General features: G+C 42.0%; 1 protein-coding gene across 4 annotated transcripts in view; it reads right to left on the reverse strand.

Moving 5' to 3' along the window:
• Positions 1-11,080, reverse strand: part of Srr (serine racemase) — a 25,511-nt gene extending 14,431 nt beyond the window's left edge. The window contains exons 1-2 of one of the 4 annotated variants that reach the window (XM_048365175.1): positions 10,246-11,080; positions 2,626-2,797 (exon numbers count right to left, since the gene is read on the reverse strand). In XM_048365175.1, the coding sequence (XP_048221132.1) occupies positions 2,626-2,797; positions 10,246-10,280 (207 nt within the window). In that variant the 5' untranslated portion in view covers positions 10,281-11,080. Of the gene's footprint in view, positions 1-2,625; positions 3,075-10,245 lie in introns of those variants that run through there. The other 3 variants (XM_048365177.1, XM_048365176.1, XM_048365174.1) reach the window with 3 other exon arrangements.
• Between the last annotated feature and the right edge of the window lie 448 nt (positions 11,081-11,528).

The raw sequence follows: 11,528 nt of genomic DNA on the forward strand, positions 1-11,528 counted from the left end.
TAGCACTCTACCACTTGAGCCACTTCCTATCTTTTCTGTTTATGTGGTGCTGAAGAATTGAACCCAGGGCTTCATGTATGCTAGGCAGGCCCTCTACCACTAAGCCACATTCCCCATGTTTCTACCTCTTGAGCAACAATCTCAGCTAGAGAAAGATTATATATATGAATGTTCAACTAATTTGGTTGTTTATAAATGTAGGCGGTATTAGAGTTTGAGCTCAATGTCTCATGCTTACTAAATAGGTGCTTTTCCATTTGAGCCTTAACCCAAGCCCTTTTTTTGCTTCAGTTATTTTTCAGGTCAAATTTTTGCCTGAGGTGATATCAGGCATCAACCTTCCTTTTTGCTCTGTTTTCCTGGAACTTTAATCCTCTTTATGCCTCTAGAGTAGCTAGGATTACAGACATCAGGCATGGTTCTCAGCCTAGATATTTTTATTTAAAAGGTATTAATATATATAGTAAATTGACACAAAATGAGATGTTTAAAGTCCTATACAGGGTGATCACATCTCTACAGTCTAAGTTGATTTCTATTTTCTTTTCATTTTAAATGGCAGTGGAGTCTATGTTGCCCAGACTGGTGTTGAACTCCTGGGCTTAAAGTCTTCCACCCAGACTCCAGAGTAGCTGGAAATGTACACAGGAGTATGCCTTGAAGCACAGCTTATTGTCTTGGTTTAATCACTGGAAATTTGTTTCTCAAATAGGTCCTAGTTTGAACAATAATTATTATATATTAATAAATTATTGCAGACAGTATAGATTATATATGCATACTATATATTTTATATATTATTTTATTTGAATATATTATTGATTTTATTTATTACTTGGAATATATATATATATATATATCCCTAATTATAAGGATTTTTTTTTCCAGTCCTGGGGCTTTAAATCAGAGCCTGGGGGGCTGGGGATATAGCCTAGTGGCAAGAGTGCCTGCCTCGGATACACGAGGCCCTAGGTTCGATTCCCCAGCACCACATATACAGAAAACAGCCAGAAGCGGCGCTGTGGCTCAAGTGGCAGAGTGCTAGCCTTGAGCGGGAAGAAGCCAGGGACAGTGCTTGGGCCCTGAGTCCAAGGCCCAGGACTGGCCAAAAAAAAAAAAAAAAAAAAAAAAAAAAATCAGGGCCTGGTCACTGTCCCTGAGCTTCTTTTGCTCTCTACTACTTGAGCCACAGTGCCACTTCCTGCTTTTTCTGTTTATGTGGTACTGAGGGTTAAGCCACTAAGCCACATTCCCAGCCCCTAATTTTTTTATTTTTTATTGCTGGTCCTAGTGCTTAAACTCTAGGCCTCGCCTCTGTTCCTGAACTTCTTTTACTCAGGCTAGTGCTCTACCATTTGAGCCACGGCACTACTTCTGTCTTTTTCTGAATAGTTCATTAGATATAAGAGTCTCACAGACTTTCCCTCTGGACTGGATTCCAACCTTGATCCTCAGCTCTCAGCCTCCTGAGTAGCTAAGATTACAAGTGTGAGTCATCAGTGCCTGGCTACAGGGTAATTTTTAGATCATGAAAAAGTGGCTTTATCAGCTGGGTTGTGGCAGCCCGTGCCTATAATTCTAGTTTCTAGGAGCCTGAGCAATAAGGATTGCAATTCAAAGTTATCTGGGTCAAGAAAGTATGTAAGGGCTGGGAATATGGCCTAGTAGTAGATAGAGTGCTTGCCACATGTACATGAAGCCCTGGCTTCGACTCCTCGGCTCCATATATATAGAAAAAGCCAGAAGGGGCACTGTGGCTCAAGTGGTAGAATGCTAGCCTTGAGCAAAAAGAAGCCAGGGACAGTGCTTAGGCCCTGAGTTCAAGCCCCAGCACTGGCATAAATAAAGCAAAGTAAAACAAGAAACTCTGTAAGACTTTTTGTTTTTTTGCCAGTCTTGGAGCTTGAACTCAGGGCCTGAGCACTGTCCCTGGATGCTTTTTGCTCAAGGCTAGCACTCTGCCACTTGAGCCACAGCAACACTTCTGGCCTTTTCTATATATGTGGTGCTGAGGAATCGAACCCAGGGCTTCATGTATATGAGGCAAGCACTTTTGCCACTAGGCCATATTCCCAGCCCTCTGTAAGACTTTTATCTCTAACCACCCAAAAGTCAAGAAATGGAGCTGTGGCTCAAGTGGTAAAGTGCTACCCTTGAGCACAAAAGGTCAGAGAAAGCACTCAGGCCCTGTGTTCCACCCCTATGACCAGCACAAAACAAGTGGCTTATCAACACTATGACACTAGGTAAACAGGACTAGAAAAAAATTGCTTCAACCTTTTCTGTCCACCTGCAAAAACGTATTAATAGGGGCTGGGGATATAGCCTAGTGGCAAGAGTGCCTGCCTCGGATACACGAGGCCCTAGGTTCGATTCCTCAGCTCCACATATACAGAAAAAACGGCCAGAAACGGCGCTGTGGCTCACGTGGCAGAGTGCTAGCCTTGAGCTGGAAGAAGCCAGGGACAGTGCTCAGGCCCTGAGTCCAAGGCCCAGGACGGCCAAAAAAAAAAAAAAAAACGTATTAATTTACCTATCATATTGAGTGGTCAGGAGAATCAAATACATTTATGTGTTGAAGGAGTTTGGAAACATACACGATACACTAACAAGAATGATCTTTACCTTAAATGATCCAGTTTTCTGGAAGAGTTCACATTTGAAGAAAAGATTTCTCCCTGCTACTTGATTCAAAATTGAGCTTGTTAGCACTGGTGTGAGGTGGATATAATCTTGAATGTTGATATGAGCTTTTTCAACATCATCAAAGGAGATGCAGTATTGAGCACACATGGTTCTGAAACCCAGGAATAAGAATAGGGTCAAGTCTGAGACAGTCTGTTTATTGAGAAACATAACACAGGAGAATAGACCTATGTGGAACTGTTTCCATACTAAAATGCCAAAATTTCTGTATACCGGAGGGCTTGGCTTGAAGTAAGTTTTCTGATGTTTTTGGAAGCTAAAGCCCACTCTTCCACTTACACCATTCATGTCATGGCATTGCCACTGGTCTACATTTTTTGTTATTATGTAGCTGCTTAGATGAACTGGGTTCAAAATCTGCTATAATTCACCTACTACTGTGTGTGTGTGTGTGTGTGTGTGTGTGTGTGTGTGTGTGTGTGTAAGACAGTCTCATTGTGTCCAGGCTGATTTCAAAACTCCTGAGCTCAAGAGGATCTTCCTGTTCTATCCTGAGATCTGGAAGTGGTACCCCAGTCTCCCAGGTGCTGGAGCTATAGGTATGCACTATTGTGCCTGGCCTCAGTTTTATTTTTTAATTAACAGCTAGATGTGGTGGTTCATGCCTGTAATCTTAGCACTTGGCAGGGGAGGGAGACTGCTCGAATCCAGGGCCAACCTTGACTACATAGTGAGATCCTTTTTCAAAACCACTAATCCAGCCACTGGTGGCTCACACTTGTAATCTTAGCTACTTAGGAGGCTGAGATCAGACAGAGAATCACAATTCGAAGCTAGCCAGCAAAACCAGCAAAAAGCTGAAAGTAGAGGAATGGCTCAAGTGGTAGAGCACCAGCAGCATGCAATAAAACCAAGGAAGATATTGAGATTCTGAGTTCAAGCCCCTGTGCTGGTATGCAAGTACACACACGTACATGTACACACACAAAATTCTTGACTTCTCTGAAATTTTTGTTGGCTTCTCTCACAGATTAATTCTTTCATGTGAATTCTTTTAGCAAAACTCACTGTAAAATGTGAGACTCTTTATTTTTTTGGTGCCAGTCTCGGGGCTTGAACTCAGGGCCTAGGCACTGTCCCTGAGCTTTTTTGCTCGAACCTAGCACTCTATCACTTGGGCCACAGCACCACTTCTGGCTTTTTCTGTGTATATGGTACTGAGGAATCGAACCCAGGGCTTCATGCATGCAAAGCAAGCACTCTACTGCTAAGCCACATTCCCAGCCCTCTCCCTGTAAAATGTATACATTAAAATAATTGACATTGAGCAACACTGAATTTCATCCTGCCCAGAATTCAAGCCCCAGTATCAGCAGCTCTCCCAAACCCCCCAAATAAAAAATACTTAGCCTTCTCATGAACATGGATGATTTCAATTTAGTAAGCTTTTTAGAATTCTCAATATCTTTTCCCTGCTGTAGATGGAGCTCAGGATATAGCCTACCTCTTCTTTTTGTTTTCAGTCTTTGTATCAGTACTGGGATTTCAACTCAGGGTCCTGTATCTTTTTTTTTTTTTTGCCAGTCCTGGGGCTTGAACTCAGAGCCTGAGCACTGTCCCTGGCTTCTTTTTGCTCAAGGCTAGCACTCTGCCACTTGAGCCACAGCGCCACTTCTGGCCATTTTCTGTTTATGTGGTGCTGGGGAATCGAACCCAGGGTTTCATGTATACCAGGCAAGCACTCTTTGCCACTAGGCCATATCCCCAGCCTGGAGTTTTTTGTTTGTTTGTTTGTTTTTGAGACAGGGTCTTGCTATGTAGCTCTGGCAGCTGTGAACTCCTATTACTGTTTTCCATTTATAGTGATTTTTAATTGAACTATCTTGGGTCATCTACTGATAGATATCTGAACCAGTAACTATAGCTCAAATGAATGAAAGCATAGTTCTCCTGACCTTTTATTTCTTTTATTTTTTGTAGCACTAGGGACTGGACTGTGGACCTCACCTCACCCTTTTTATTTTGTGTGTGTGTGTGTGTGTGTGTGTGTGTGTGTGTGAGTGTGTGTGTGTCCTGGGGCTTGAACTCAGCAGGGCCTGGGCACTGTCCCTTAGCTTCTTTAACTCAAGGCTTTATCACTTGAGTCACAGTGCCACTTACAGCCTATTCTGAGTAGTTTACTGGAGGTAAGAGTATCATGGACTTTTCTGCCCAGGCTGATTTCGAACCATGATCTTCAGGTCTCAGCCTCCTGAGTAGCAGGATTACAAGCATGAGCCACCAGTGCCTGGCTTCCTTACCCTTTATTTATTTATTTATTTTTGGCCAGTCCTGGGGCTTGGACACAGGGCCTGAGCACTGTCCCTGGCTTCTTTTTGCTCAAGGCTAGCACTCTAGCACTTGAGCCACAGTGCCACTTCTGGCCAATTTCTGTATATGTGGTGCTGGGGAATTGAACCCAGGGCCTCATGTATACTAGGCAAGCACTCTTGCCACTAGGCCATATCCCCAGCCCTTCCTTACCCTTTAAAGAAAATAATCTTATTATCTGCAAATAATTTGTCTTTGCTTTATAAACATCTGGAAACTTTTTCAGTGATCTTATTGGTTTCTGTGAATTTGCCACCTTATGCTTTTCATAATTTCTATTTGAACAATTTAAAACTAGTATAAAGTTGTACATATTTACATTGCAAAATAGCCTCTATATCTGGTGTATTAATTTATTATTTCAGTCAAAAATATTGAGTACCTTCTGAATACACACACACACACACACACACACTTTTTTTTTTTTAATTTGGCCAGTCCTGGAGCTTGGGCTCAGGGCCTGAGCACTGTCCCCTGGCTTCTTTCTGCTCAAGGCTAGCACTCTATCACTTGAGCCACAGCACCACTTCTGGCTTTTTCTGTTTATGTGGGGCTGAGAAATTGGACCCAGGGCTTCATGCATGCCAGGCAAGCACTCTACCTCTAAGCCATATTTCCAGCCCCCTTCTGAATACACACACACACACACACACACACACACACACACACACACACACACATTTCTTTTGCCAGTCCTGGGCTTTGGACTCAGGGCCTGAGCACTGTCCCTGGCTTCTTTTTGCTCAAGGCTAGCACTCTGCCACTTGAGCCACAGCGCCACTTCTGGCCATTTTCTATATATGTGGTGCCTAGGAATTGAACCCAGGGCTTCATGTATACGAGGCAAGCACTCTTGCCACTAGGTCATATTCCCAGCCCCTTCTGAATATTTTAAAATAAATTTTCTCATTAAACTTAAAAAATGCTAGGACTATGTTGATACTACTAGGTTCTACTGTATAGAAAAAATAGTATCTTTTTAGGTGGTGGTATATACTTGGATATGAAGACCTAGTTGTAGATCTATGAAAACATTTTTTTTTTGTCAGTTGTAGGGGTTGAACTCAGAGCTTGTATGCTATCACTGAGCTCTTTTTGCTCAAGGCTAGCACTCTACCACTTATAGCCACAGCTCCACTTCTGAAAATGTATGGTTTTCTTAAAAGTAGAAAAGGAATTTCCTTTAAGCATGTAAAATACTGGCTGGGAATACGGCCTAGTGGCAAGAGTGCCTGACTCATATACATGAAGCCCTGGGTTCGATTCCCCAGCACCACATATATAGAAAATGGCCAGAAGTGGCGCTGTGGCTCAAGTGGCAGAGTGCTAGCCTTGAGCAAAGAGAAGCCAGGGACAGTGCTCAGGCCCTGAGTCCAAGGCCCAGGACTGGCAAAAAAACAAAACAAAACAAAACAAAGCATGTAAAATACTGTTTTAAAAGTGAATGGATGGGTTGGGAATATGGGTTAGTGGTAGACAGTGCTTGCCTGGCATGCATGAAGCCCTGGGTTCGATTCCTCAGTACCACAAGAACAGAAAAGGCCGGAAGTAGCACTGTGGCTCAAGCGGAAGAACACTGGCCTTGAGAAGAGAGAAGCTCAGGGACAGAGCCTGGGCCCTGAGTTTAAGCCCCAGGAATGGCAAAAAGAAAAGAAAAAGTGAGTGGATGTAGCTCCATTACAGGCTCACACCTGTAATCCTACCTACTCAGGAGGCTGAGATCTGAGGATAGCAGTCCAAAGCCAGTCAGGGTAGAAATGTTGGTGAGCCTCATTTATCTCCAATAAATCACTCAGAAAAAAGCCAGAAGTGGTGCTGTATCTGAAGTGGTGGGGCACAAAGAGGCTCAGGCACAGTGTCTAGGCCCTGAGCTCAAATCCCAGGAGCAGCAAAAAACAAAAACAAACACAAAAAATGGAAGAATGGATGTTGAATTCCCCTTTGTACAACCACATAATAATAATAATAGGGCCGGGAATATGGCCTAGTGGCAAGAGTGAAGCACTGGGTTCGATTCTTAAGCACCACATATATAGAAAATGGCTAGGAGTGGCACTGTGGCTCAAATGGCAGAGTGCTACTAGCCTTGAGCAAAAAGAAGCCAGGGACAGTGCTCAGGCCCTGAGTCCATGGCCCAGGACTGGCAAAAAAAAAAAAAAAAAAGTCGGGGGAGGCACTGGAAGTTTATGCTTATAATTTTAGTTACTCATGAGGCTGAGATCTGAGGATTGAAGTTTGAAGCTATTCTGGGCAAATTTGACAGACTCTTGTCTCTAATTAGCCAGCAAAAGCTGCAAGTGGAAGTTGGGCTCAAATGATAGTGTGTCACCATTGAACGAAACAGAGCAAGAGGCCTAGGATTCAAGCCCCCGGACTGGTGCACACACACACAAAAAGTAAAGGAGGGGCTGGGAATATGGCCTAGTGGTAAAGTGCTTGCCTCGCATACATGAAGCCCTGGGCTCCATTCCTCAGTACCACATATATAGAAAAAGCCAGAAGTGGTGTGGTGCTGTGGCTCAAGTGGTAGAGTGCTAGCCTTGAGCAAAAAGAAGCCAGGGACAGTGCTCAGGCGCTGAGTTCAAGCCCCAGGACTGGCAAAAACAAACAAACACAAAAACAAAAAACAACAAAACTAAACAACCCCCCCAAAAAAAACCTAAACAAGTAAAGGAAATTTGCAGCAGAGAATACTGAATAATAATAATACAGCCCATTTAACACTCATTCAAGTGTTTCCCCTGAAAAAGAGGAACACAATACTGTAGGTAAAGCCATTTTGGGCCTAATATGCTAAGACCAAAAATAAAAAACAACAACAGGGTGTTGCTATGTAGGCCAAGTTGGCCTTGAACTTTCATTCTTCCTACTTCTGTCTTCTTAGTACTGTGCTTATAAGCCATACCTGGAAAAGATTTTTATATCTGCCAACATTGGGAATTTAATTTGTAGAACCAAGCCCCAACTCCGTTATTTGGGGGAGGGTAGTTAGTGAGGTGAGAACTCAGGACATCATATTCCTAGGAAGGCACTCTAAGCTAAGCCTCCAGTCCTACAGATTTAAAAATGATAGAATAGATACTCAATTTTGAGCAGATGGTATCAGAATAGTTTGTGTACAACTCCATGTATATATGTACATAAATATGTGTGTGGATTTTTTTCTGTGTGGCACAGCAGGAATATATTATTATGTAGCTGAGGCTGGCTTTGAACTTTTTTTTTGCCAGTCCTGGGGCTTGAACGCAGAGCCTGAGTACTGTCTCTGGCTTCTTTTTGCTCAAGGATGGCACTCTACCACTTGAGCCATAGCACCACCTCTTGCCTTTTCTTTTCTTTTTTTTTTTTTTGCCAGTCCTAGGCCGTGAACTCAGGGCCTGAGCACTGTCCCTGGCTTCTTTTTGCTCAAGGCTAGCACTCTGCCACCTGAGCCACAGCGCCACTTCTGGCCATTTTCTGTATATGTGGTGCTGGGGAATTGAACCCAGGGCCTCATGTATACGAGGCAAGCACTCTTGCCACTAGGCCATATTCCCAGCCCCACTTCTTGCCTTTTCTGTTTATGTAGTTTTGAGGAATTAAACCCAGGGCTTCATGCACTCTACCACTAAGCTACATTTCCTGCCCCTGGCTTTGAACTTTTTTTGTGTGCCAATACTGGGTCTTGAACTCAGAGTCTGAACACTGTACTTGACTTCTTTTTGCTCATGGCTATCACTCTACCACTTGAGCCACAGGACCACTTCTGGCTTTTTTTTTTTTTTGCCTGTCCTGGGGCTTGGGGACTAGGGGCCTAAGCACTGTCCCTGGCTTCAATTTGCTCAAGACTAGCACTCTATCTCTTGAGCCATAGCACCACTTCTGGCTTTTTCTGTTTATGTGGTGCTGAGGAATTGAACCCAGGGCTTCATGCTTGCAAAGCAAGCACTCTACCATTAAGCCACCTTCCCAGCCCTTTTTTTCTTTTCTTTCTATATATGTGGTGCTGAGGAATCAAACCCAGGGCTTCATGTATTGGAGGCACGCACTCTACCATTAGGTCATACTCCCAGCCCTTTTGATCTTCCTGCCTTCATCCTTAGCCTGGGATTACAGGTGTGTGTCATCAAGCCTAACTTAGAATTTATATTTTTAGAAAAATCATTCTGGTTACATTATGGTGAACAAAAGGGAAGGCAACTAATGAAATCAAGGAGTCTAGTTAAGGAAATAAGTAAAGTATTTGGTTCTTAACATGAGGATAAAAGGTGCTTAGATGGCAAAAGCAAATTAAAAATAATTTATCTTGGAAACAGAAACCTAATTTTAGAAACGGGTAAGAATTTGGAAGTTTTCCAGAGAAGATACACAAAATTATGGAAATGCAAATCAAAATAACAACACCTTATACCATGAGATGGTTACAACAACAACAACAAAAACCTACCCAGAAAATAGTAAGTTGAAAAGATAATGACAAATGAGAACCCTTATGTATTTTCCGTGAAGGTGTAAAATGGTAGAGCTGCTAGGCAAATACTATACTTGCTTCTCAAAAAAATCATAGAACTATCATATGACCCAGCAGTTTCACTCTTGGAGGTAGACTCAAATGAACCCAAAAGAGTAGGGTCTCAATATACACACAGCTGCATTATTCATACTGTCTATCAGGGAAGAAACAACCCAGGTGTCCATGAACAAAAGAATGACTATGAAGTGGTATATATGCAATAGAGTAAACATTCATTTAAAGTATGAAATGCTGACACATGGTCTAACAGGGATGAATGTTGAGTATACTATGATAAATAAAGCCAATCACCAAAGGACACATAACTGCTTGATTCTATTTATTCTATTTATCTACCTCTAGGTAGAGGAGTCAAGTTCATGGAAGAATAGTTGGTAGGGGACGTGTGGGTTAGAGGAATGGGGAGTTGTTTAGTAGATGTGTATTTAATGTATTTAAAGAATCATACACTTAAAATGGTTAAATTGGTAAATTTTATGTGTACTTTTATCACACACACATATACACACACAATAGATGTATTTTAGAGGCTGAAATAAGTTAGGCCTGGGTTGCAAGAGAGAATAATCCAATTTGAACTAGTTTAGGTAAAAGAGGGTGTACAGATTCATTGGCTCAGGGAATCCAAGGAAGAGTTGAACAAACCATGGAATGAGGAGTTTCAGGAACAACTGGAACAAGCACCTGGATAGCTTCCAGGACTCTCAGCTCCTCACCTCTGCAGCTCTTTGCATGTCGGTATCTTTTTCATTGCAGACCAGCTGGCTCCATATGGCAGGACATGTGGCTGCTGATAGCTTCTGTTTTACATTTTATGGCTTCCACACTGGAGAGGGATTTTCTTTCTCAATTTCAGTTCAAAAAATTTGGGGTAAGAAATTCTGTCTGTCCCATTTTGGCCCAGAACCAGTAGCCAAGGGTGTGAGGTCAGTTAAAAAAACACAATTAAAGTATTTACAGAAACATGATCAAGTAACAGAATGAGATCTATAACATAGTATCAATTACATACATTTAAAACAGATACATACATAAAACAACATTATATATTATTTAAAGATACATGTATATTCATGGACATATATCAAACACATTAGTCATTCACCTAAAGGGAGGAGAGATGGAACATGGGTGGAGATTGAAATGAAAAGCAAAATGATAAAATGAGAATGGATTGTTGACAGTGAACAAAATAGTATAACTGTCTCATTTCTCTGCACTTGAGGGAAAATAACAGCAAAAGAGAAAATGATGAATGAAGCAAAGAGAAAGAAGAAAACAATGTACTGAGTGGGAGACAATGTAGGGAGGAGCAGGGGAGATGGTGGTATCAAGAGCAACTCATTATATAATTAAAAAAAAAAAAGGTTTTACTATGTGGAACAGGCTGGCTTAGAACTCATAATCCTGACTCAGACTCCCAAGTGCTGGAGTACCACCAAGCTTAATTTAATTTATTGAAACTTGAGACTAACAAAGAGGAAAATGAGAGATGAGCTAAGTTTGAACTGCTTATAAGGTATCTATCCTTTTAAAATTTCCTATCCATATATATCTATATCTATATCCAGACAGAACTATTTTAGCATTGATTTATTTTTCTTGCCAGTCCTAGGGCTTGAATTCAGGGCCTGGGCTGTCCCTGAGCTTTTTTCACTAAGACTAGTGGCTCTACCACTGGAGTCATTGCTCTACTTCTGGCTTTCTGGTAGTTTATTGGAGATAAGAGCCTCATGAACTTTACTGCCCCAGCTGGCTTTGAACCATGAACCTTAGATCTCAGCCTCTTGAGTAACTAGGATTACAGGCGTGAACTACCAATGCTGAGTTTAGCACTGATTTCTGAAAAGATAAGCTCTTTCACTTATGAACTTTCCCTTTTTTCTTATTTTCCTTTTGGTTGTTGGTACTAGGGTCTGAAATCAGGCCTTTGTGCTTGCAAGGCAAGCACTATCCCATGTCCTGGCCTTTTTTTACTCCCCCCCTTTTTAAAAAATCA

Source organism: Perognathus longimembris, chromosome 17 (genome assembly GCF_023159225.1).
Source record: "Perognathus longimembris pacificus isolate PPM17 chromosome 17, ASM2315922v1, whole genome shotgun sequence".
Taxonomy (NCBI): Eukaryota; Metazoa; Chordata; class Mammalia; order Rodentia; family Heteromyidae; genus Perognathus; species Perognathus longimembris.